The sequence below is a fragment of the Vidua macroura genome, chromosome 6 (assembly GCF_024509145.1).
Source record: "Vidua macroura isolate BioBank_ID:100142 chromosome 6, ASM2450914v1, whole genome shotgun sequence".
Lineage (NCBI taxonomy): Eukaryota > Metazoa > Chordata > Aves > Passeriformes > Viduidae > Vidua > Vidua macroura.
In genome coordinates, this window is record NC_071576.1 from 37,332,191 (window position 1) to 37,359,383 (window position 27,193).

The window sequence follows — 27,193 nt, forward strand, 5'->3', positions numbered from 1 at the left end:
AAAGCAAACCCTCCCATTTCCACATGAGAAGCCATAGCCCTAAAAGTTCAACAAAAGCTGCTGGCACATACCACTGCTCCATTGTCAAAGTAGTCAGTCTGCAACTGGATGGAAAAATCCTTGTGTTTTGTACAAGGTGTTTTCTATAGAGCTGCCTGGTTTGCACTGGGATTCAAGAACTTGTCCGCTTCATCCTCCAAGTTGGGATTTGAAAAGCAGCATTAACCCCTCCATTGCTAGGGGGCAGATCCCTCATCCTGCATCGGAAGTGGTGGCAATGGCAAGAACAAGGATGAAGTGGCATTCAAGGGTTGCAGGAGTACAGGAGTAGCTCTGCTCTACAGTGTAGGAGACCCAGGATGGCTATTCAGGTGCTTCCTGAATGGGAGATCTGTTGAAGCCAGCATATTTAGTCCCAGACTAGAACAAGAGCTGCTCCCAGCTTTTTGGTCACCACCAAAGGCTACAGCAAGTGAAAGGAGGAAGTTCCAAGTGTGTGAGGGCTTTTGCAGCTTAGGGATAGCTTCTCAAATTAATGCCCCAAAGTTGGTCCAGAATACAGTGACTAAGGAAACACAAACCCTGAGGACTTTCCAAAATTTGCCAAGGACAAAACTTGAGAGCTACTGGATAATGCAGTGGCTTTTCACGTCACTGAAAAGGACTAAACTGAGAATAAACTGTCTCCATTCTCTGCCCAACCCATCATAATGGATTGTTCATGTCAGATAATAATAGTGTTTAACGTGGCTACTTCTAAGGACCCAAATATAACTCTCCATCTTGGCCTATACGTGGGACAAAACTGGCCATCCCAAGACCTTGGGTATGGTATTTAAAGCCATGTGTGGCTGCAGCAGCAAAAGCAGCTCACAAGAAGGCTGAAACTCATCCTGCCTGTCTCTGGGCTAAGCTTACCATAACTGAGTTATGCTGCTCATTTGGGAATTCTCTTAGCTACAGCTGAACTCTGTTATCTTTTCATTTATATTATTCTACCATCTCTTCCCTTCTCCTTTCTTGACGTCCTCTCAACCACCTTCTTCCATAAGGAACTGTGTTGAAATATTCCAGCCTCTCTGTTTCAGCCTCGACCAGCTCTTAAATCTTTCATATGTGCTGGTTTTAACTTTCTGTGTGAATACAGAGAAGGACAGGGAACTCTATTAAAGACTTGCATTTACTTTGTATTCAGAATACAAGGATATCAGGTATGAGTCTGAGCTTTGAGTTCAGGCCTGATCCTTTCATAGTTCCCAAACTCTCCCAGCTCTGCCTGGGTGTGGCAGGTGGCATGGTGTAGATGAGGGAAACTAGGATTGGGTCACATTGGTGGATCTAAATTTGGATTTTTCTCTAAGTTTCAAGGTTATGCAGTTTGGCCCCAGCTCAATCATAATCACCACCCCAAGCCCAAACATTGTTCCTCCACATGTCTGGGATGGTTATTTTTTTTTTTTTTTAGAGGTGATAAACTAACACATCATATGTGTTATCTGTCTTTTGTGATAAATGCCAAGCTGTCAGAATGAAAATGTCACATAAATCACACATGAAGTATTTACATTAAAAAAGATCAACTCATAAGAATTTTAAAAACCTTTCTGATGGTGCCATCATTTGCAGCAGGTTAACCGGGTATTGCCAATGTTTCCATTTCTGGAGTTAAAATAAACACAGCACATCAAAACGGAGTCATCAAACAAAACCAAAATGTATTTAACATGGTGCAACAGTCAATGCCGTAAGAAATCACCATATAAGTATGCAGAGTTACATATAATCTACACATATCAAGATGACTTTACAAATTTCATATTACATGTTGATACACACAAAATGGACTTGGGAGGAAGCACTTGTTGCCAGCCCCTCTGGGGGCTCAGTTTCTTACCTACTTGTAAGGTAGCACGAGACAACACTGGTGTTGAAAGTGACCGTATGTATTGCGATCGTATTGCATTCTCCTCTGAGTCAGAGTGGATAATAATCTCCACCAGCCATGTGACAAAAGGGTATGGAGCTTGCTCGGCATACAGCCATCCCTTGTGGGACGGAGGTTTGGCAGGTGCGAGGTCCCTGATGGTCCTCAGTGTGGCCACAAGGTTTTTGGCCCCTGGGTCTCAGAGGGGGCCAGGCCAAAAGGGCAGAGCCCACAGCCCAGAGTGCAGTGGCATGCTCTGTCAGAACCAGACACCTTCTGGATTTGGAGAGGCTGGCACTAATTCTGGAAGGTGCTACACCTGCTCCAGGGGGAGCCTTGCAGGAAGAACCTGGAGCCCCAGCAGGAGTGGCCGGTGGGGCTGGCTCCCAGCTGGGCTCTCTGCCTGGGGCTGGGGTGGTGCCACATCTCACCTGGGAAGGTGAAGTGGGCTACAGACCAAAAGCCCTCCTCAGGGCACATAGAAAGCTGAAAGGTAATGTAGGCAGTCCTACAACTGCTGTAATAGACACTGTGGGTGGAAGAGCTTCCTAACAGCTCCAGACTCTCTGTGGGAGGGTTAATACTATATTTACCTTTCCCTCTCCAGCCCCTCTCCCCTTGTCAAGCCTGTGTTGCTGCACTCAAGTTGAAGGAATGAAACAACCACAAACCAGGCCTACTGTCCTAAAAATAGTGGCATTAACAGGGCACTAATTTACATGATGGCTCTCGATGATTGCTATCAGGGGTGGAGCTGGACAAGGAAAACTACAGCTGGAAATGCAGCAGCATCTCTGCTGCAGACCAGGCAGGGAAGTGTGAGTAAAGGGCATTTTGCTATATTGGTGTACATCACTGCTCCTGAAAAAAGTCCTCAGCATTTCTCAGGGGCTTCATTTGTGGCCGTGTGAGCAGTCAGTGACATTTGTGCTAAGAAAACCTTACTTTTGCCCAATGGAAGATAATTACACCCTGAAAGATATCCTCACTGGCAAAACCCCAGAAAAACTGTAAAGCAAAAGTGAGAGAACTGAGAAAAAAGGGAAGATGAGGGTAAAACGAGAGGAGAAGAACATGAACAAAGGAGAGAAGGAATGACGGAAGAAGAGGAAAAAAAGATTGGGGAAAATAAAATTTTAAAAAAAGAACCTCGTTTGGGGTTTGCAGGAGGTGACTCAGTGCCTGCAGATCTGAATTCTCCTTCTGACTTGACTCTGGCTGGCTGTGTGCCTTGTGCCTTGCTCTATCTGAGGTTCTTACCTCGCAAAGCATCCAGGAGGGCAAATGTACTGGCAAAGCACAAGCATTTAAAATCCTCCAGCAGCCACAACAACCAAATGCTGTGACTAAAATGCAAAAAAAAAAAAGGCATGAGGGTGGGATTGGAGGAGAGGCAAGGAATCAAGGAGCAAAGGAAGGGTGAGGAGTGAAAGAGTGAGAGGAATGAGGAATGAAAGACATGGGAGACCACATAGAGGGGGAGAAAATATTGGAAATGAGATTAGGTGTGGTCAGAGTCTGTATGTCCTCTTGCAATGGCAGGGGGAAGAGTTGAAATGCATCCTGTTGACCTGCTGTGGAGACTGACACTTGCAGGCTCCCCACTGGTGTCACCGCTGCAATCCCTGTCCCAGAGCAGAGGAGCCAAGTAATGGAGGCCTGTCACAGAGAGGTTTCTAGGCAGGAGGAACGCCTGATGTAAAAATGCCGCCTGTCCTGCCCCTCCGGCCTGTGCACAATCAGGACAGGGAAGAATCGGGCATCATGGTAGGTTGGGGGGTTCTCGTTGACAGCCAGCTGGCTGGAGTAGGAGCAGCACTGCTCATCCTGGCAGCCCCGGTCTGCAATGCTGCTGCTGCGGCTCCTCCAGAGGCCTGTCCTGTGGGAGCCATGGATGCGGCAGAGGGAGAAGCGGCTGGTGTTGAGGGAGAGGCGGGAGTTGCCGCTGCAGCTGTGGAAAGCGTGGCGTGAGAAGATGGAGGAGGTGCTGGAGGCACGGTTGCAGCGTTCACAGCCGTGGGCCGTTTCTCCATAGCGACACACCGTGTAGCTGTTGTAGGTCGGGGAGTTGGCCAGGTCCATGAGCATGGCCTCCGAGTAGCTGGGGATCAGCTGCCGGTTGGTGCAGATGTGCCACTCCAGCTCGGTGCTGTCCTGCGTGGTGTCCCGGGGCATGCGGTACCGGTACAAGGGCTCCTCCGCTGTCGTGGGTGCCGTGTACTCCAGGCCCAGCAGCTTCTCCACGTGGTAATGGACATAAGCAGTCCGATATTCTATGAGTACCCTGAGTGGCCACGAGATCATCAGGACAGCTGCCACCCAGAAAGCATAATGGGACACGTACCACGGGAGGTGATCCGGGTCTCCGTAGGCCATCATAAGCTCTTTAAAATCCACATTTTTGAGCTGCATGCCTTCCCTCACCTCCATGTAGTCATCTAGCCCCTCAATCTCTGTGAAGAAATGAGCTCTCTGAGTCAGGTAAGAGTTCTCAGACTCAGTGTTGGCAAAGCTGAAGCATTTGGTGAACCTCAGCTTGGTGGCTGTATAGCTCTCCAAGCCCAGGAGCTCCTTGGAGATGTCCTTGTAGCCACAGTGAGAGTAGTCAAACTCAGCTTCAGCCACGTGTGTGTTGACCCTCTCATGGTAGACCTGTGTGGTGGTGTAGGCATCACCGTTGCGGTACCGGGTCACCTGCCGGGTTCGCCGAACGAAATGGTAGCTGATGGCCTTCCACCAGATGCATGGAGTGGCTTGCTGCATGCGGTTGATGCACTCATACACACTGTCCACGTCTGCCTTGTACTGCAGCTCCCTCTTGACGTGGCAGTGCCAGCACTCCACCAGGTACACCACGTACAGCATGGAGAGGAAGGCCAGCGGGATATAAACATAGCCGTCCGAGCACGGGCTGTCATGGTAGATCATAGACTTGCCCTTGAAGGAGCTATCGAAGCTGAGCTTGGTGACTCTGGCCAGCTGACACCAGGCCACTGCACCCAGGCAGCCATACATGAGGATGGAGAGGAGGAGGCATTTCCAGTGGGACTCTCGGCACATGCAAGCGCTCAGGGACTGTTTCACAGGGCGTTGCTTCAATCACACCGCCGTGCAAGGGGAGAGAAAGACAAAGAGAGAGCGAGGAACCCGTCAGTCACGCTGCTTTGCACAACACACACAGTGGCTGCTTGCCATCAAGGCTGTGTCTGGCTTTTCTCTCGACTCACTGAGAACTGGGACACCACCCTACTTAATAAAAATGTCAATATAAACAGAAACACCCTGCCAGGGACAGAGGGCTCTGGACAAAGGTCTTTCCTTGCTTCCTTCTGGCTCTGGGGAGGGAAGTTGTTTGTGTAGCAGTGACACGCTGTGCCCGCACCCAGGTGAGATGGGCACCTCTGCAAGGAGCAAGATAGGTCCCCATCTCCTTCTCCCTGCCTGCTGCCAGCATCGTTTACACACCCTGCCATCTACAGAGGTCGAGAGTGCTGAGCAGGTGAACAGCCAAAAATGTGGTGCTGTGGAATTGCCCCTTTGCTTTGCGAGTGCCCCGTGCTTAAGTTCCCACATGCTGCTGTTGGGGAGGCTCAGGAGCAGTGTCTGTCGCAGAGCTGCGGCCCCACAGGTTGTGCCAGCACAGGAGGACCAGCATTTCACGAAGCCTAAGCTGCTGCCTGACTCAGAGCTGACTCACATCCAACCCTGAAACCTACCAAATGATCGACACCATTTTCTTGGAGATGAGCCATCAGGAAAATGACTAGATTCAAGCACATTTAGTTGAAAAAATTGTTAAGATTACAGCACGATGCAGCATTGATTCAGGCTGGTTACACCAGCTCTGACCTAAAATACTTGAAAGCTTCAGTGTTGTACCTAAGGGTGTACTTGTGAATATTTAAAACAGCACACCCCCCTCTTTCAAGTCCCAAAAGCCGGGCTGAGAGCAGAGCTGGGTTCACACTCCTGTATTCCCACTTCATCCCTGAGAGGGCACAATTGCAGTCCTTACCCCAGACTGGTGCAGTGAATCAGCTGCATTGTCATGCGATGTTCAGCTACAAAGAAAAATGCCAAATGGAGCCAAGCATCTTCAACAGAGTTGTGTCCCTGCAAAGAGCAGCGGTGGCATGAGTTACACCACTGGCTGGCAGCTGTCTGTCTGTAGAGAGTGCAAGAAGAAAAATCCCCACTGCCCTAGTGGGTAATGGGGAGGACTGTTTGCATCCCTTTGGTTACTGCCATCCTCTGCCTCTCTCCTAACTGAGGAAATGACAGTGAGAAAGCAGATACACACTGATACTCATGCATCATCATGCCCTCTGCCGAGCCTGATTTCATGCAAAAATAGAAGCACACTGTTACTCCTTCTCCCAGGGGCACACCTCTAATGCATCAAACTGCTCTGTAGATGCCAACAGATGCTAGGTTCAGGAAATGTCTTCTCTTTCTTTTTCCACAGATAAATTTCTCCCCAACCACAGAGGATTTTATGACTTGCTGTGAACACTGCAAAACTAGATTTCATGGGGTTTGGTTTTGATTTCATAACTTTTAATCTGACACTGTGTAATTGCAGAGTAATTTTTTTTTATTTTAAGAAGTTACACCAGTATACACTTGCAGGAGCTTAGGGCAGAATCTGGTCCTTGATTCTTCCTGATACATCCAGAAGGAATCAGTAAAAAAAAATTATATTCATATCCCAAAACTTTTGTACATGTGTCAGAATATTCTGGGCTATATTCTAGCTTCTGTAGTCTCTTTACAGCAGCTAAAACAGATGTAGAGAAGCTAAGTGGGTTATAAAGTACGGAGTACATAACTTCTGTAGGTAGAGCAGTGAAAAAAACTCAGTATAGGTAAGAATAAGGCTGTTTTTCTTAGCCTTTTGCATGAAACTTAGAGAAAAGCCATGAGGTGGCTTCAGGCAGTCCCTAAATCAACTAAAAAATAACTAGAGAAGTTTTGGGAGTGAATCCCCTATGTGCAGCCTATGTGCAGTCACGGAGAGTTTCAGTTCTTGAAACTCTTGTCAAATGCCCACAGCTCAGTCTCAGTGTGATTGCTGCCCCAATGTAGGCTTCTGCCCCAGCTGTACACTAGACCAGGTCAGAGCCCCAGGCCTCCTGACTCATGGGAAACCTACTGGAAATCACTGACTTTTATCCTTTGTCTCTTCTTGACATGAAACCAGAGTTTTTAACTTCTACAGTAATGCAAAAACATAAACTGTAATGAAGCACTATCCTTTTTTTTTTCCTCCCCTGAAGGTTTTCTGAGGTGAAGAAACTTTAACCATTAACATCTCTCTACTCCAGGCCCTGAGACTGTGCAGAAGGTACAGCAGGACAATATCCCAACACATGAATTTGTGCTCTCATTCAGGCTTCTGCTGGTACCTCTCATTTAAAGTCACTTATGGTTCACAAAGTGAACAGTGCCAGTGGACCCACCAAAAAATGCCCAGCAGTCAGTTTTAATGTAAGGTGAGTGCTTAAGTCGTTCATGCAGTTCCAGGAACCCCATTTTTTTCTACGACTTGTTGGAAGCACTGTCAGCCTGGCCCTGGGCACAGCCAGGTGACAAGGCTGTCCCATGCCAGTTAGGGCACTATTTGCCAAAGGCACTGCAATCCCACCTTCCCTTTATCTCACTTGCTTTGACTAACAACTTCTCTGTGGTCCAATCTGCAACCCACAGGCTGGCTTCTGCCCAAGTGGTAAGCAGCCCCAACCAGCCCTGCTGCTTAGGGCTATCAGAGGCCATATCACAGTGGGCAAATGCCTCCTAATGTGCTCATCTCCATGAAATGCCATCTCTCCTTTGGGGGATGAGATAGCTCTGGTTCCACTAGTCCTAGAGCAGCGCCCAGCTGGGTTGGCAGTAGCTCAGAGGTTTGCAGGTCCAAGATGACATTTCTGTATGCATCCTCTGGAGGCACTTCAAAAATGGTCTTCAACACACTGAAAGGTCTGGATCAGCCCAAGACAGATTTTCTCCACCATTTTCACAGCAGCCTACAAAAAAGGCATCTTCTCTCCTCTTTGCATTAGTGAAGACATGCAGCCATAGAGCGCACTGCTACATCTCATTCACACAGCTACCAGTCCAGTTCAGCAGGGCCTTCCTGTTCAAAACCCTTCGGTAAAAAACTCAGGTTCTTTCACCTGGATTTTCTGACCCACTGTGTCACTCCTGCTGTTGTTCCTAAGCAAAGCCCAATCTCTACAGGTCCTCAGTTATAAAAGAATCTCTCTTCCAGGGTCTACCTCCACAGCTGTACTGCCTGTTTCAAGTTCTGACCATGTTCATCTGGCCTATAACCCCCTATTTCTCCTTCTCTTTGCTGAACTAATTATCAAACACAATTATACTGTTAGAAACACTATTAGAATGTTTGTAAGAAAGATACAAAAGAGAACATATAATAAAGGTTCAGACATTAAAAAATCTAATAAGGAAATATATATTTTCATCTCTCTCTGCATAACAAATTCATTAATATGTTAAACCAGTGGCTCTCAGACTTTATTAATTATCATACCACCTTCTTACAAGAATTATGTTTGTGGTACTGTGTGGAATTTTCTCCTTTCTGTGCATAGTGTTTCAGATTGAAACAGGGCAAGCTTGTATTTCTGGATGAGTACAATAAATGCTTAAGGAAACTAATAATTTCCATGATAACTTGGGCTAGCCAGCGAACAGGAGCTGCATTGTTTGAGGAATGCTGTGGCATCTGTGTTGTTTTCATGTGGAATAAAAGCATAACCCCTGGAAAATCTTAAGAGAGAAACATAACTGAAAGAAATAAATGAAAAAAGAAAAAACAGAGAGCCAGACAGAAAGCCAGAGCCAAACAGGGAGTAGAATAGATGGAGGCTCAGTTGTCAGGCACTTTGTCTGCAAGCTAGAACTAAAGGGCTTGGTTCTTTAACCCAAACCACGAGAGATGTCCTCCATTTCCTGCTTGTGGGGGTTTTGCTTTGGGCTTTGCTTCCAGCATTGACCTGAGAAACATCCTGACAGATTAAATGAGGCACAAGTTGCCCACAGAAATTGTGGATGCCCCATCATTGGAAGTGTTCAAGGCCAGGTTGGACAGGCTTTGAGCCTGTCTGGTCTAGTGCAACATGTCCCTGCCCATGGAAGGGGGCTGAAACGACAGGAGCTTTGAAGGTCCCTTCCAACACAAACTGTTCTGCGGTCTACAACCACATATTGTGAAGAGGAATGGATTTATCAAATCAAATGTTTCACCCAAAAGGTCCCAACCAACTCTGATGACAGTACAAATGGTAAAAATCCCCTCTGTTATGAATGGAATGTCATGAAGCAGCAGAGCTGAGCTGTCAGTATCACTGTTTATGAATTTCAAACTGTATTAAATACACATGCTGTTAAAAACATCTTGCTAGTCTCTGGCATGCTGCTGAACTGCTTTCAGAGGCCTCCCTTCTCACTGCACCTGACTGGATTGGAAACTCCTGGTAACTCTTACCGAAACTATCCATAATCACATGACAAAATTCATGTAACTCTTCCACATTTAAAAACAGTAACCAAAAAATATTTTCCAAATTCTTTAGTAGATGTCATCATGAATGAAAAAAATGTCATGAGTGAGAGGTGGCATGAGTGGGGAGGGCTGTGTGTTCTGAACCTTGTGGAGAGTGACAAGGTTTAGGGATAGCCTGCCCTGAGCTGTCCCTAGCCCCAGGCAGTCAGTCAGCCCCACAGTGCTGCTCTGTGCTTGATTTTTTTGGCCCATCATTTCTAGAAAGCTCAGACAGAGCAAAGGCTGTGTACCACTCAGTCAGCCCCATATGGTTTGCTTGCTCTCTGGTGGTGTTGAGCACTCTGAGACACTAAAATTATAGATGCTATTTAATTTGTGGCCATAGTCACTGGAAAATAGTCTAGAAATCCCTAACTGTTGATGGAGAACTGGAATTTCAACTGACACCTGTAGGAGACAGGAGTTTCCAGGCTGGCAACATTTCAATTATTTCTTCTTTAAGAAACTCAGCTTGTAAATGACAAAATATCCAGGCAGTGGCTGAAAGGGCAATTGCCTTCAAAGGCATCCTCTGATGGCAGATACCCAAGATCAAAAGCACATTTGCAAGGGTTGAGGTGAAGCCTCCTTTGCACAGGCATACCCACCCAACTCCTCCTGGCTCAACAGCAGGCAGGTCAGGTTCCAGCTGCAGCAATCATAATTAAAACCATTCAAACGTGCTCTGTGTTACAGGAGAGTGCAGATTTGGGCTGTTAATCTTGCCTAGCGTAAAGAGGTGGAGAGAGAGAGTCAAGCGGGTGTGCACAGACTGGCACATCCCCCTGCTTAACATCTGGTGCCAAGCATGCTCTGGTGGCAGGAGCAAAGGCCTGGTGGTCAGGGTTTTGGCTCTCATATCCATTCCCTGACTCCTTACAAGTGACCAGATTTAGGACACTGGTAGGTAAGTTGTACCTGGTAACCACACTGAGTGAGCCTAAAAGTGACTGCACTGGGGGTGGCCAAGAATGAAAAAAAAAGTCCCTCAAACCCTGACTTTTCCTTAAAAAGCATCTTCAAAATGTAACACCGATGCTAAAGAACAAGAACAACACATTTCTGGAAAAGCAAACTGCTTATAACTCTAGTCCCCTTTCTCTTGATGAATACATAGAACAAATTGATTCCTCAAGGCAGAAGCCAAGGTGGTCTGGCTATCCCTGTTCTTCTAAAGGTGCTTCCCACTTAGCAGGAGGAGGAAGGGCCTCCTCCTCCTCCACACAGAGAAGCCCAGACTGATTCCACCAGCCCAGGTTTTTGAATGCCTAACCTGAAACTCTGGTGCCTCTGTTTCACCAGTGTTGGCTCGCTGCTTTTGCTGGCCTCTGGATACAAGCGTGGGTAGCAATGTATCTGAACAACTCAGGCTCAATGTGCACCAGCCACACCCCTTGTAACTGTTCTTATCAGAATTTTCTCAGGGCACTGTGGAATTCATCAAGGTTACTAAGACAAAAACTGTGCTACAATAAGAACAAAGAAGCTGAGAAACTGAATACCAGGATCGCAAGAACTAGATAACAGAGGACTGTGAAACACCTAGACTGTAACCAATACTGAGAAATGGAGGCAGAAAACGAGGGAGCAAGACAAAGGCACCAATCAAGAATTGTGATCTTAGTAGTTTGTAGAATCTATAAAAGTGTGTGTAATGTAAACAATAATCAGCTTCTGCTTGATCATATTGGTCAGTTGTTCAGGAGTCCTGGATTTCCCGCAAGCGTGGACGGAGCAAGACTCAGCCACCAGCCATCCACTAGTGGCAGGGATTCTTACTAGACAATAAACAACCAGACAGTTCTTCAGCCCTTACAGGTAATCACAGAAATTTCTCCTATCAACTTTGCAAGTTTATGCTGGGTCAGGAAGGTTCAGCTCATATTACAACCCAATTTACATTTACACTTTAAGACTGGGAGACACTATGCCTTCTCCTCATATCTCCTGTGTCTCACAGGCAATGCAATTTCACTCTGCCATCCTATGGACAGCCTAGAAACCAGTGGCTGGTAAAAACTCATCTTCCATAAATACACTCTGTTTTAATTGATAGCCTAAAAGAAATGAAGAACCTGCAATTCCTTTTGAAATTTGTTCTGGTGCTGAACTTCTATTGCCTTTGTAATTTTGTCTTGCTTCAGCCCCCATTCATGGTAGGAGGATGCCCATTCTCCAAGTGATGAAAGACTTCTTTTATATGGATGCCTTTTCACTCAGAAGAGACTTCTCCATTCTAATTATGACATCTCTCAGCCTTCTTTTCGATAATTTAAAGGAGCCAAAGTCTTCAAGTCCTTCACTTCACTGCTCTACTTCTTTCTGGTGCTCTGCTCTCTCTTCAGCACCTTGAGATCCTTCTTAAGTCTGTACCTTGGAAGTAAATACAAGACTTCAGCACTTATTTCACTGGCATCATACCAAGAAATAAAATCACCTTCCACTCCCACTCATTCCCCCTTTCTATTGTCTTCAAGGGTTGCATTAAGATATTTATACCCAGCAACATCCCAGGAGTTCATGTTCAACCTCTCACTCACTTGGTTCCCAGGTATTTTTTGAGTCACTCTCTTTTAGGGCAGCTGAAAGGTTGGCTCTACTCTCCACTCTGAAATGTGTAACATCAGATTTGGCTTTGGATTGAGTAAATAAATTATCAAATTAAGGAGATCTCTAAATGGAATTGTGCTCATCTCATCATTATAGACCAGCCTGCTAATGTTTGTGCCAACTGTAAATGCTACCAGCAGTGGTTTTATGCCTAATTCCAGTGAACAGTGTCAAATCTGGTAATTATTCCTGCAGAATAATTAGCTAGATACCACATTAACTTATACAAGACAACTGTTTTCACAAAGTTAAGTGCCAATCACAAAAACAAGGCTGTAAGCATTATGTAGGCACTGAGGTGCTCCTCACATTTCCAGTGTTCACTGCCAGGAATAATTCCATGAGCAGCTCTTCATACAATACTAAGAGAAAACTTCCCAAAGCTTCAGTAGAGCACATTATCACCTAGATTGCTATTTATGACCTTCATCAGCAGCTGTATTTTACTCCAGAAGTAGCTGTGTAGCAGTGGGGCTTGAAGAATCTCTCATTCTAGCTGCCTCAGTAGTGCTCATGGCATTCAAATGGTTATGGTGACACTGAAAAAACCCTTGTTTTGTCCCCTGCCAATTTTAATAAATAAATTATTTTTAATAAATAAATTTTAATTAAAAAATTGAACTGAAAGTTGCCAAACTAACACCAATAAAAGGGGAAGAAATAGCCTGTGATTCCTATCTAAAGGAAAATAAGACAAATTATCTTGGAGTCACATTCTTTAAACATTTGATCTATAATTTTGACTTATCCTTGCTATTTCTTCATATGTATCTGTTGACAAAAGGACCTTTTCCTCTTCTGTCAGACTTTATTCTTCAATCTCCTTGAAAACTCCAGCACAAGCTGTATAAGCAGAAAATATGCTGCTGCAGCATGAATTTATTCTGTTTGCTTTGTTTGGGGCCCAAGCTTGACTGTCTGTGCCTGGTTCACAGACAGGTACCTGTGTTCCCCAATTTCAAAAGCATTAACATTCTCCTTTGGGGAAATAATGTCAAAAGCATTTCCTGTCCCTTTAAATCCCACATGCATTTGTCCTTGGTGGCTGACCTCACGAGCTGCAAATTTGCTGAAGGAAAATGCTATCATGTCTAAAATGAAAGAATGAGAGAAAACAGAGGGTAGCAAATACGTGGCCAGAATGGAATTAGAGAAATGAGAGGGAAACATGGAAGGTGGGACAAAGTGAAAGAGGGAAAAGGATAGCCAGGTCATGCTCCAAATGCCAGTGCTACTGAGGCAGGAGGAGGGTGCTGGCAGGTGAGGATAGAGACCAGTCAGCCTGAGCAGGGGCAGGAGGCAATCACACCCAGAGAAAGGACCTGGGTGAAGATTAATGGAGGCAGCACTGAGCCTGACAGCACCAAAGCATCCTATGAGCCAGCAGTTACTCCAGCCCATCCATGGCCTGGAAAGCAGATACTCCTGAATGGATGCTTTCTCACTGCTGGGAACTTCTCCAGAAACAGATCTATGCCCCTCTCTCCTCCCCACAGCCTGAGGAGTAGGATAAGGCTGTGCTAAATTGAACCAGAGATTTCCACAGGGGTCAGAGCGTACAGCAGGGCCGATGCTGCAGCTGTGTCTCAGCAGAATGTGGCATCACAGCATGCTCCTGCTGTCTGCCAAAACCTGGCTTTGGGGCTACAAGGTGATTTGGCTGTCTTCAACAACAAAACAACCCCACATCTTGTGATTACTCATGTAAGCAAAGAGTTAATCTTGTAATTTTTCCTCTTATTTAGCAAGAATAATCTTCCTGACCATGGGGAAAAAGGAATGGGGAAAACACTGAGAGAGGTCTGTGAAAAAAAAGAGATAAAATCAGCTAAGAAAGAAGAAAAAATGGTGGATAAATTAACATCAGTCATAACTGAATTTGGCCCTGTGGATTTATGCTTGTGATTAATATATCCCAATGAGATACTTGAGAGGGAAAGAGTAATCAATAACCACAAGTCATACACTTTGGCAGGTGGTGACCCGAGTCTGGATGAAAGCAGAATTTTTTCTCTAACTATGACAGACTCCTCAGTCTTGGTCAAGACAGGGCAGGGGAGGATGTTCCACCTCCTGATGGCAGGATAGAACACAGAGAGGACCACTGAGTCCTTGCTAGACAAGCCCTAGGCTGTGCTATTAATCAGAACTGAGGAGAGCCCTTACACCAGGACCAGCCTCTGGTGCTGAGAAGTGCTTCACCCCTTCTGCAGTGGACAGGGATGATGCAAGAACAAGGAGATTTCTATCCACTGTCCCCAAGCAGCCACAAGAGATGTGGGTGCATCTATCACCTTCAGCTCCTTAGGTGACCCTGGAGAAAGACCAGCCTGAGAAGTCTGGGGTGACCAGGGCGATGACAATTGCAGAAAAAGTGCAACTTCTCACTGCTTTCCAGGGCTAAATGAACTCTCAGGTCAGATGCTCATTAGTACAGTGAGAAGGAGCCTGACAGGCTGTGCTAACCCAGACCTTGGTGTAATGGTGGGCAGAAGTGCTCCTCCACCATGTGACCCAATCCTGGCACCACATGGGGTATCAGTAATAAGGCCTGGTAAAGAGAAAGGGAGATATTACAACAGTCATCTCATCAATCCCCTCCTGGGGAGCTGAAACAAAATGCCTCCTGCCATCCGTCTTGAACGGCAAGGAGCCCATTACCCCTGGCTCCTGCTGAGCCAGTAGCATGGAAAGGGAAATACAAGGGATAGAAGGCAACCAAAAAAAAAAAAAAAGCCATTTTGCATCAAAGTTAATCTCCCTCCAGTCCTTGAACACATAGATTGGTTCCTGCACATCTATTTGCTTGTCTGCCATGGGACTCCTGTGAGAATAAAAAGTTCCTGCAGGCAGGGGCCATGATGTCAATGCATAGCAGAAATGCTGTTACTAGGTTTGAAAATAAGAACCTGCATCATGCACTCCACGTGTTTGTAGCGTCACTGGCTCAGGCGTTGGCAACTGCCCTCCTGTGGTGAGCAGGGATTGTCTGGTTTCTCATGATTTAAATCCCTGTGGAGACATAATCTCCTCCTTCCATCAAGGGAGCTGTCAGGGGGAACGCCTCAGGGCAGGCAGGTGCACAAAATGGTAGTGTTAAAACCTTTCCACAGATAAGCCTATTGCAGGACAAGTCAGAACTATGAAAAGACACAAATCTTGCTGATCCACCTGAATTTCAGATGCTAGGATGCCCCAGAAATACCATACAAAGACAGTCTGTTATTTCACACTAATCATCCTCATGTATTCAAGCCAGCATCTGAGGAGGAGGAAAGCAGAGGTCAGGACAGAAGGAGCCTACAGTACTCTAAAATGTCAGATTCAGGATTAGGTCCTGCAGGATACTTCTGAGTTCTTCAAGCAGAAATAAAGGAAATCCCAGAAAGAAAAGCCATTTGGATCCCTGCCAATATATATGCTGCTCATTACAGCAGGATAGGAAAGCCACTCAGTACAATACAAGGGTGCATGTGATTGTCATAAAGAATTTGGTCCTAAACACATCCATAAGTGATGTTTCCTCAAGCTGCTCCAAGGAAAACTGTGCAGTTGCATCTTCAGTGCCAAGGAATCCTAGCAACAAAATGGTCACAATTTACAAAATAGAAATCAGGGCTATTTTTGTGGCATCTTTTTACAAGATCACCAAAATGCTGCACTAACAAAATTACTGCTTCCCCCCCCCCCCCCCCCCCCAAATTGCTGATGTTGCTGCCACTGGCTTTTGTCTCTGTACCAATAAAAAGTGCATATTTGGAGGCAGAGGATTTTCCCCAGTAATGCCAGTGCTGGGTATGAGTTCATTAGGAAAGGAAAGCTGGGATTCAAGCTGCCTCAGAGCAAGAGAGTAAGAGCAGTTCTTTTTTCTACACTTTAAGAATCCACCATACTTAGCTCATATTACCTACTCCCCTGCCTTGAATATCAGTGGTTTCCAGTAGACACGGGGAAAATTTTACAGGTATAACTAAATGGCTTACCTCAACACTTATCACTTAACTGATAAAAGCATCACACAACCACAAGAAAGCTCCTGGGATGCAGTTCCCAGCCACTGCTGGATTAGTAAGGCCAAGGAATTACATAAGCCATAGCTGGCTGTGTCACTGGGTATTTTGCAGCCTGCCTCATACCTAGGCAGCCACCTGCCCTCCACCACAGCCAGCCATGCTGCACAGAGCTGCCCTTGCCCCTGCTCCCACTGCAGGGACATCCTAAAAAAGGACTGATGGCAGCATCTATCTATCTGTTCATCCCGTGGCTGCAGAGTGGAGTGATCCTCAGCAGTGTGCTCCAGCCTGTGAAAGCCAGACCAGCTCCCTGCACCTATGGCATGCTGCTGCAGCACAAAAGTACCATGGCCCCCAGGGATCAGCCAGGTGCAGCTTGCTGACTGGTGCACTGGTGTCCACTCAGTGGCTTTGCTGAGATAAAGGGAAAATTGACACCAGCCAAGGGAAAACAGAAGGACAGTGGGACCAGCTCCCACTGCTTCAGCCCTTGAGGGATGAGGACATCAGGGAAGGGAGAACGGGAGAGTAGCTATCTGCCAGCCTCTGTGCTTGACAAAGTCTCATCTGAGTTCAGCAGGAATCCTGTAATGCTTGCTTTGCTCCCACCTTTACACAGGCGATGCAGCTCCGCAGGGGTGAGAGAGGAGCAAGCAGGGAGAGGAGGCTGGCTGTGCTCCAGCAGGTGTGTGCTCTCCTGTGCTGTGCACACCATCAGCCTGCAGCAGGGGATCTCAGTGCCATAGTCCAGTGGTGTAGGGAAGCTCATTCCTTCCGCTCCCAGGTTCCTAGGGTCACTAGTGCTCTCCTCATCCTTGAGGAGCATGTCCTGTGCCTTAGTGTTCTCACCACTGCCACAGGTCTTGTGTCCTGCCCAACCTTCCTTCAGCCTCAACACGGGGAAGTGAGGGACTGAAGCCAAGCTGGACAACAGCTACGGATCAGTTTCCTTGAGCAAAAAAGCAGAGAGCCAGTAAAGACATCCTTGTGAGGAAGAAGCCAGAGCAGTGTTAGCTCCACACCAGTTCTCTAGTTTGCAGCTTATTCATTGAATGCCTCTGTTTAGAGACTTCACAAATGAGAAAAATAGTTCATGATTATGAATCCCTTTTAATCTTTGCTGAGTCTAAAGGAACACCTTGAGATTTAAATGAAGGATATAGAAACAGCTCTCAAGTCCTCAGGAGAAATATGATCCAGGACTGATACAAGCTCCTGTGAAGTCTGGGTAAGTCTTTCAAAGGGATCTGTGAATGAAGGTTTGCCCAGAATCATGGTGTTTTATTTTTATCCTCACTTATTTGCAAGGCCATTCTTTTATCTAGCTAAACCAGAACAACATGGCTCTGTGATTTGAACTGTCAACTTCCATTCTTCCCATGTGCGACTCCCCAGCCAGAGCCCTTCAGCCACACCTCAGCAGAGGCAGTGCCAGCCCCACGGTGCTGGGCTGCTGCAGTTCAGGCTGTGGCCATGCCAGGTCCTTCATGCTGCTGAGCTGAGCATCCCTCACAATAACACCCAGCCACTACTCAGGCTTCAGCTGCTCTGTCAGATTTGGGGAGTGTGTTTCCCCATCTCTGCACCTTGCTGAACACAGCTGTGACCTCAGCATGTCAGGTTTTTATAATGGTGCTCCAGTTAAGATAAGGGAGTATCCCAGCAGCTAATGCTTCCCTGGGAGAAACAAGTTTTCATTATAAATATAATTTCTCTCTCTGTCTTGCTTCTCTGTGACACATTCTGCAGCAATATGTGACAGCACAGCAGGTGAAAACTTCACTGAAAATTCATTTAAAAACCTAATGGTTAAAAGGGATCCTGAGAGCCAGGACACTTGGCTTTTATTTCTTGCTTTGACTTTGACCCATGGCATGCTGTCAGTACACCTTCTTACACCTCCTGAAGACACTGAAAAAATAGCAAAAATAGCACTTATAAAGTGATTTCACATGAGCATTGCAGCAGCACACTCCAGGAAGGTACATCATCTGCATGTGAGCTGTTGCACCCTGCCACTCTGAGTACCAGCTGGTGGGAAGCAGAGGATTTAGCTCCTTGCCCTGGCCGGCTGACAGGCAGTCCTCTGCAAAGAACCATGGAACACCTCAGGCCTGAAGACAGACTGTCACCCCCACCCTTTCAGCACACACGCTCACTACGCTCCTCTTCTACCAGGTACTGGCACTTCTGCCTGGCCACCTTACCTCTAGGAAGCCATGAGGGAGTTGTTCTCTTTATTTTTGGTCTTTAGAGGGACTCTAATGCTGGCAGGACTCTACTGGTAGATGTTACCACCCCAGCCTCCATGGTGCTCTGTGCTCCCTCTGCCCATTGCAGCGTGGGGAGGTGGCATGGTTTGTTCTTGTGGGTGTGTTGTGCTCCACAATTCTTGGGCCAGCTCCTAAGGGCAATCAATCACACGAGTATGAAGAAGGCCTCCAGCCATAAATCCATCACCACAAATCACTTCTTTCCCAAAGCCATGACCTGCAGAAGTCTTTGACTGATCCCACTCTCTTCCCTGGTAAGGTCACGTTATTCAGACTCCTCATTGCCAGTCACCTCAATTACTTACCCTTGGTTTCCCTGCCAGGAGCGGGGCCTCCATGACCTGCTCTTTGCCCTTTGCTGTCAGCTCCCACCTTGCCAGGCCCTGCTCTCACCAGCTGGTGGCTGTTTCCAGCCCATCTTCCATGAGGCCAGTACTACCAATCTTTCCTCCTCTGGTGGCTGAATGCTGAACTGGGATGTGCAGCACCTCATCTGGATAGGAATGGTGCTGTGTGTTAGGATTCTCTGTGCCTTATTCACCTGATGTAAAACCACTGAGGCCAAAAGTTCGCACACTTCAGGGGGTGTGAGCCCCCTCATCCTCTCATCCTCTCCCAGTGGCATGTGTGGCACCTTGAGAGAGGCTGCCAGCTACATCACACACTGCTCCACAACCTTAACTCCACACTGGGAAGGCTGCCAGCCTCCTGTGCCACGCGCAGCCAGGCTCGTCCGTCCTTCCCACTCATCATCTGTCACGCCTGTTTCAGGCACTTTTCTTCCTTGCTTTTACTGCAGGGGAGATGTGCTGTGGGCAGAGCAGCCAGCCTTCAGGGAGGAGCTGGCATGGGTGCCTGTCAAAGGCAGCCTCAACCCCTGTCCCCCCAATGTGGTGCTGCTGGCAGAGACCTGTCCAGCTCCACTGCAGCAGCATCCTTGCTATAACACATGGTTGGCTCCCCAGCAGAGAGCTGCTGAAATGAAGCTGCCCTGTTAGAGTTTTGGGGAGTTAACAGAGCTGTTACAGGAACTGTGACCTCGAAAAGTTTCACTATGTGCTATTTTTAACTTTACAGGTCTTAAGCTCTGAGGAGCACAATGAATGATTGGAGTCTGAAAGTGAACTACATTTTCCTTTATTAGAACTTAAAAACTAATTAACTACTTAACCATGCTTTATCCAAAAAGTAGAACTTCTGAAAACTCAAACACAGCCTTATCTGCTGTGTCACAACAGCATCACTGTAACAACTGAAGGGCCTTACAGTCCTGGTGGTAGTTCAGCAGCCATTTCCTTTGGTGTCAATTCATGACAATGTGTTAGGACACATGGTGAAACAAGCTCTACTCACTGTGGATTACTTGGGGATACTTTACTCCTTTTAGTCTCTGTTTCCACAAAGTCACTGCTCACTAGCCATAATCTGAGCTATCTTCTTCCAAGGTGCAGAAACAGATGAAAGGAAGTAAAGTGCTGCATTCCCAGGGAGCAGATACCTCCTACCTCACTCTTGCAATGGCTTGCACTGATTGCAAAGCATCCTTGGTATCCACACTTCCCTTCTTGGGGGAGATCATCCTCTGGGCTCTCTGAAGTGAGAAAGGGAGAACAAGGAGAGTATTTGGGGCTTCCAAAAAGTGTGTAGACCCATTGCTTTTCCACCAGTATCAGGCGTCCAGTGTCAGGTCTGTCCACCTGAAAGAGCAGCATTAGAAACCAAGTCTGAAGGGGACCTACCCCCAAGTCACCTAGTCTGTCCCTTCCCCATGATGCCACATCTGCACATTTAACAGCCATTTGCCTAAATTGTCCTTGTAACCCTCCAGCAGCAGAACTCAATGAGCTCCACAGTTGCTACAGTCCAGAGCTTCACTGAGAAAATTCTCCTGCTGGAGGGGTTGGAAAAGTCAGCCTGAAGGAGCAATTCACTTCATTCTCAGCCATGGTGACAAGAAGCAGAAGACTCTGCCTGTAGTGGCCCACACAGCTGGAGACCAGGCTGCCCTCCAGAGCTCAGACACATTCATTTGGTATTTCCTATCTACTTTTTTAAAACTCTTGACAGTTTCTCATGTGAAGTGCAGAGAAGACAGCCAACTCCAAGGCACCAAGAACAGACATGTGATCAGAAGATAAAGTGGGGCAACAAAAAGAGCAAGAGCAAAAAAAAAAAAAAAAAGATGCAATGGCTCAGCTTGGATTTTCTTATGACAAGAATCTGCAATGCAAATACTGCCTGAAACTGCAGGATCATGAAAAATACTGCCACTCTTGATGGACTTTTCCCTTTGTATCTATGAGGGAAATAATTTGGAACAAGGAATGAGGAGCACTCTTTGGTTTGTGTCTACTGAATAGACCAAGGGCAGGAAGGGAAGATAGGGGCCTGTCCTATTTGACTTTCATTCAAGAAGGGGAATATCATGCATTTTGCCTTAAATAGATAACTGTTTGGTCAGTCATACTCACTTGGGATGGCGACAGCCTTCCACCAGGCTAACCAGCACCTATCATTCAGAGGATTAGCTGAGCAGGTTTTTGCATGAGGTTTGGAAGAGCTGAGGAGAAGGAAGAGAGTCTTCCTAGGAATCAAGTCTCACTCATTTCCTACCCTTCTCTGGACAGTGTCTGTCGTGTGAGTGCCCTGGGCAGCTTTTGAAGGGGGAGGTTTACAAAGAAATAGCCCCTCTCTGGAGATTGATACCAACGGTGTCTCAGCAGCTTTTGCTTAACCTCTCACCCACCTGGGTACAACTCAGCCCATAGATGGGGACAATTTAAAGCTAACCGGTCTGTTAGTAAGGGCTGTATGCCTCGTGTTTTCAGTGCCATAAAATAAGCCTTGACAAATAAAAGAAATGTTGGGGGAAAAGGATAAAAAAGCTGGATAACTAAATGGAGTCAATGCCCCAAGCAGAAGGTGTCTCTCCAAGGGCACACTGAAGAGGAAAGGTCCCAGCTACCCTTTGGACTGGACAGCCTGTAAAGCTGTAGCCTGCAAACAAGCACTAAGTATGGTCTCTTAACTTAAAACACCCCTTCGGCATTGCTGTGACCACAAGTAGCACTTTACAAATTAGCCCCTGTTGCATTTTGCAATGGCAACATGAGGCAAATGAGGCAGTTTTAAGAGGCCCCTCTTTTCTATAAAATTTCCATCAGAAAGCTAATGACTGTGGGTTTCAGGAACATTGACCCATGAGGTTTTCCCTTTTATTTAAATAGCTTAACTGATTACATTATGTCATACCAAATTTAAGTTTTTAAATATAGAAGAGAAGATAAAACCAGTCATGGACAACTGCTGTTTGACTTTGCCAGTACAGACAAGACAAATACATATTTCAAAATGTCAAGTGGCTGCTGCTTTCAGCTTTCTTCAGTGATTACTTGGCTTTGGAAACAAAAAATGATGTTTTTACTCACCAGCTTTGTTTTCCTGAAAAAAACCCTCTTAATTTCCAACAAAGTTTTAAAGATTTTAATATTTAAGACCAATTGAGTTATAAATTGGTAGAAATTAAGAAAAGTCACTATCAAGTCTTTGGTGTAGGTATAGGCTGTCACAGTAACGAGAAAAGCAGCCAGCCCACTATTTAACCAGGGCAGTACAGAGCAGCAGGTTCTGCTGTTTCGGAGAAGAAAGCAAAGGCAAGTATCTCCAGAGAACCAATCTTCACTAATAACTGCTGAAACATTTGAAAAAAGGAATCCTTTGCATACTCTCCCCTGAAAGATCTTGATTCCTCTTCACAAGAGTTTGTAGAATGGTAGAATCCTACACTAATAACAAAAGCACATCTGTTCCAGATCATACAGCTCAAGCAATTAATGTTTCATTAGAAAAATGCCAAATCAGAACACTGTCAGGTAATCTGAGGGCTTGCTCTGACATTCAGCAAAGTCAGCAGGAAACCTATGTGGTCCTTGGCAGAAGAGGACAAGGGCCGAGGCAGGAAAGTGAACTGCTGCTCTCCTTCCTGCTCTGCAGCTGCACCTTCGCACGTCCTTCATTCAGAAATAAAAACTTAGACTTCAGACACATTCTCTGTTACTAGCTCAGGGTTGTATTGATTTGATACCCAATAAAGGCAATTTTCAGTTGTTGTTACCATTTAGGTCCATGCATTTGTTCTAAGTGAAATCCATAAATGACAAGGCTTAACAGAGGAGCCCATGAAATGCCCATTTAATACCAATACAGGGCACTCACATGCAACTGCAGGTCCAGGTGCAAAAAGGCTATTTACACGGTGAAGGGGAAGGCATGAGGAAGGACCAACATTGTAGGACTACAGTTTTAAGATATCACGGGCGTTTGAGATATAGACTCAAATGTGCAAATGTTTGTGTTGGAACAGAAGAAGAACTGAGAACAGGATGAATGAAGCAAGATACAGACAGTGCTTAGCAGAGAGATCAAGTGCTTTCTTTCTACAAATGGCTTAGATGTTTTTATGGTGGACTTAATACATTGGAAAGCCTTCAGTAGCTCCTGGTCCTAGACCAAATAAATTAAAAAATCCCTTCCAGCATTAAATATCTATTGATCATCTGCAGGGCTGTAATTACATTGGTGTGCTCTACTGCTGGAACACCAGCTGTATCCTAGATCCAGCCACAGCTCTTCACGGTGAACTGTGTCGCAGGTGTTTAAAAAGCAATTAAACAGGAGAAAACCCTAATTTTCACCCATGGATGATAGTTTTTTCAACCTGAGCTGCAAAGCCAATTTTCAATTATAGGTAGTTTCAACTGCTGTTTGGATCTACAAGTATCCTCCTAAGTAGGATAAGTATCCTACAGCCTCACATAGGCCTTGTTGAGGCTACTGGATTTTGACTACAGGATTATATGACTGTTGATGAGCCATGGGACCTGCTAACAAAAGCTTTAAGCAGAATGACTGCACACAGCAATGTTCCAGGGCTGCTTTCACTTCTGTTTTCAATTTTCTCTTCTCTAAGCCTGTTTCAAGGCTGCTCTCTGCATTCCTAGGAGCATGTACATTCATTTTTAACTCCGTATTATGAAGAAAGTTTGCACACTTCCATGAACCGCACATGGATTACATGATGTAAATGGCAGACCTGTCAAAACTGTTGGAAGCAAAGACTACATTAAGCGCAGAAGAAAATCCCAGATATTTCTAAAATAGGACAGCTTGCTGTGCCAGGTGTGCAGGCAAGCACACACACATTGTCACCTACTGTCACACAGCCCTGCAGTTCTGTCTGACCAATATTTCGTGGCTCAGGATTCCGTGTCAACACTCAGACACATCCATTATTCCCTCTCTATGATGTGTAAGGACACAGTAAGTGCTTCACAGATGATCTGAAGAAACATATTACACTATATTTTCTCCACTGTTTTCTGTTGCAGATGATGCAATAGGAGTGCCTAGGCCCCAGGGGAAAAGGAGAGGCATGACCTCCTCCTTTGCCCCCAAACACCTGAAAGCCACACAGCCCGGGACTGCAAGTCCGTTCTCAAATTCCTTGTGCCCCTCCTGCCACCTCCACCAGTGCCTCGCAGAGCTGCAGTCTCCTTGACCATTTCACAAGTCCCCGGGAAGAGGTAGGCTCTCCTAGGCCAAACCCCAAGGGGCTCATTTGGCCAAACTTCCACTGGGCAGGCCCCCTTTCGCCCCCGCTGCATCGTTCCGGTACAGAGCCGCTGGCTCAGCCGCCGCCCCGAGCCCGGCAGCCGGCGCAGGGCTGGGCGCCGGGGGCCCGTCGGTAAAACCCCGCAAGTAGCGGCCGCCGGGCTGCGGCCGCGGGGGTCCCGCCGGCGGCCCCGGCGCTGCAGGGCGCGGCGGGGCAGCACCGCAGCGCACCGCAGCTGCAGGCACCTGAGCAGGCTGTAGCTGCGCTCCTCGGTTCTCCCCGCGTCGCAAACGCCTCCAGCCGGGGTACCCTCCTCCGCCGCGGCTCCCCACACCCCACCGCCCTGCACCCCGTGCCCGCGGCGGGGCTGCCTTTGCCCCTCCAGTCTCTCCCGGCCCGGCCGGGGCGGACGCTCCCGCCGCCGCTCACCTCCTCCCGCTCGGCGGCGGCGGCCCCCGGCGCGGGGGTGCTGCCCGGCCCGCTCTCAGCAGCCGCCTCGGCTTCCCCCTCCGAGGACATCCTTGGCCATCACCGGCAGTTGCGGCGGCGGCGGAGGCTGCGGGACCCCGAGACGGCGGAGCCCCCCGCGGACCGCGCCCCGCGCCGTGGCCGGGGCTGGGGCGAGCCGCCCCCCGCGCCCAGGGCCGCCCTGCCGGGTGCTCCCGACTCCCTCCACCATCCCAGGCAGGCGGGCAAGGAGGGAGGGAAGGAGGCGGCGGAGGGGAGGAGAGAAAGACGAGGCGGAGTGGGGGGGTGCCCCGGCTGCTCCTGGCCCCCCCAGGTGGGAAGGCGACTGCCCGGCGGCTCCCGGCGCGCTTCTGCGGGCGTCTGGGAGCTGCCGGGTGTGTCCCCTTCCCTGGATACGACCTCGCAACCCCTACCCTTCCGGGGTGCCCTCTCTTGTCTTCTTCTCAGGGTGAGCCTCGCTCCCTATCCCCGGGTGCGCCCCGGGTGCACCCCCGCCGCCGGCCGCCCCCCTCTCAGCGCATCTTCACGCCTTCGCCGCCCGCAGCTCAGCCTCGGCCACTTCTCCCGCTTTTCCCCAGCGCCTGGACTTCGCCCGGGCTGGCGGCGGGACGCGACCCGGCGGCAGCAGCAGAAGGGGCAGGAGGAGGAGGAGGAGGAGGAGGAGGAGGAGGAGGAGGAAGGCAGACCCGCGGAAGCGCTCCCTCACGGAGCAGCCCGACTATGCCCCACTGCCCTCCCTGCTCGCTGGACCTGCGCACCGCGAACAGAGGGCAGCGCTGTCGGGACGGAGCTCTGGGGCTGCCCCCGCAGCCCGCAGCCGGCCTTGCTGCCCTCCTTCACCTCCTTATTCTCGGAGGAGTAGCTGGCAGTAGAAGTGGAGGCACCCAGCTGCTCCTGCCCCTTCCCCACCCTCCCTGCGGCCTGAGTCTCTCCTCTGGTTTCATCTGCCTCCTGCACAGGCTTTCCCCCACAATTGCAACCTCCTGGAAACTCCCTGCCCTGTCAATATTTCTTCCTCCTGCTTGCATCCTGTGTTCAGCGCATCCAGTCATGATTGGCTCTCCTGCTGATCAGGACTGGTGTACTGCACCATGTTACCTTGGCATGTTTGCTTCATGTTTCATTATACTCTCGTGATGCTCATCTCATTTGATCCATTTCTCTCAGTGTGCCTTAGAGCAGCATATATTTTAAGTCCTTCATAAAAATCTTACGAACAGGCAAGTGAACACTCTTGAAGCATCAACCTTCACTTTAATACTCGTACTTCAACTCCTGTCACAACATGCTTGCTGCTTTTTCAGGCATGCTGCTCTGGAAAATGCCACTCCAGGTTCAAGGCACTCAGGCTGCATAAGAGATTGTTTAGATTGACTGTAGAGCAGAGAATGCTGTTTGGTGTGTGAATGCATAAACCAAAAACCTCCAAAACTTGGATTTTCATGAAGTATTTGGCTCTGCTAAATCTGAATTTTTAAGATATTCATTTCACTGCAGAAGTCTTGACTGATGCCATGTTGAGAAACCTACCCATTCTTGGGGGTGCAAAATGTCCATGAGAGACTGTCAACTCCCTTGGCCTCACAGGTCTCTGGCTAACACTGTAGCACAGCGACTGCCACTGTAGCTACAGATACATGTACCTCGTCCTGCCCCAATGGCATCTCCTTCTGGCAGAAATGGCATTTGTTTGGCTGCATCCAATATATACATCCAAAGTAGTCTGGCTTTTACTTCTCTCAGACCTGGAGAGGACCTGTGAGATGCACAGTGGAAGGGACTATAATACAAGTTTATAAACCACATGAGAATGCACATTTAAAATACTCAGTTTCCTTTCTGTAAGTGGTACAGTGGAAAATCTCTGGAGGATAAGATAGTCAGCAGATTGGCAGGGAGTGGGTCACGTCTAAGACACAGAAAGGAGCCAAAAAGAATGCATAAGGAGTGCCTGTGACATACACACCAAAATCTATAGAGCAAGAGAGATATTAAAAGTGTTCTGTATTGTCAGCTTTTGTCTAGGTGGTTTTAGTGACCTTTAAATATGCTATGGAATGGGTGCTGGGGCATGATGAGGTGTTGTAATTGGAAGGGAAATGTGCCAAGACAGAAAACTGTGCACTGGGAGACTGGGAGTGAACTTCATATTTGTGCCAAATTTCTATTTGTAAGGACTGTTTAAAAGCCCTTATGAAAGGCAGCATGAAGGGAAGTAGAAGAAATGGGCTTCAGTGTATCACAGAACAATATGAAGAAGTATCCTCATTCAGTAAGGAAAAAGGTTGACAATTTTCAGAAGATGGGGCCCCCATTTGTACAGGCAGTAGGGTGAGGCTGTGCACCAGAAAGGTGTCAGCTTGGCAAGCCACACAGCCCAGGAGTAAAAGCATCATATCCAAAAGCTGAGTCAGACAAGGACAGAAAACAAAGACCTGGCAGACCTCAGCCTGTCAGATTTGTCTGCCATCCCAGTCCAAATGGTCGCTTTATTTATTAAATACATCTAATACCCACTGGATTTTGGTGATGCCTGAACAGCTTCATGAATTTATTTTCAATTCCACAGTCACTCTGTTTTTGATGTTGAATAAACTGTGATTTATTTCATCAAAACCAATCCTGACTGTTGTTTGGCTATAGCTGCCAGGAGTCCCAAGGACTGGCTAATTGGCCCTTCCACCTTTAAGAGACAAAGTTGTCCCTGAGAATATGTAGCCCCCAGCTGAA

The 27,193-nt window shown here is 47.4% G+C and overlaps 1 protein-coding gene across 3 annotated transcripts; it reads right to left on the reverse strand.

Moving 5' to 3' along the window:
- Positions 1-1,698: 1,698 nt before the first annotated feature.
- Positions 1,699-24,883, reverse strand: LOC128809515 (transmembrane protein 151B-like). 3 transcript variants are annotated; one of them, XM_053981556.1, is made up of 3 exons: positions 24,425-24,494; positions 5,940-6,037; positions 1,699-5,017 (listed from the first exon to the last, which is right to left on the reverse strand). In XM_053981556.1, the coding sequence occupies exon 3, from the start codon at positions 4,982-4,984 to the stop codon at positions 3,587-3,589; it is 1,398 nt and encodes a 465-aa protein (XP_053837531.1). In that variant the 5' UTR covers positions 4,985-5,017; positions 5,940-6,037; positions 24,425-24,494; the 3' UTR covers positions 1,699-3,586. The 3 variants fall into 3 exon arrangements, 2 of the variants coding, with proteins under 2 accessions (XP_053837531.1, XP_053837530.1); XM_053981555.1 differs by lacking the exon at positions 5,940-6,037 and having other exon boundaries at positions 24,425-24,883; XR_008437748.1 differs by lacking the exons at positions 1,699-5,017; positions 5,940-6,037 and adding an exon at positions 19,506-20,081 and having other exon boundaries at positions 24,425-24,512.
- Positions 24,884-27,193: the final 2,310 nt, after the last annotated feature.

What these genes read in the sequence shown, in the direction of transcription:
- LOC128809515 (XM_053981555.1), bottom strand. Translation starts at nt 24,514, where the DNA reads ATGTCCTCGGAGGGGGAAGCCGAGGCGGCTGCTGAGAGCGGGCCGGGC. An exon ending in CCGCCGCCGAGCGGGAGGAG is followed by an intron (nt 5,018 to 24,424) that starts GTGAGCGGCGGC and finishes GTGTGATTGAAG; the next exon opens with CAACGCCCTGTGAAACAGTC.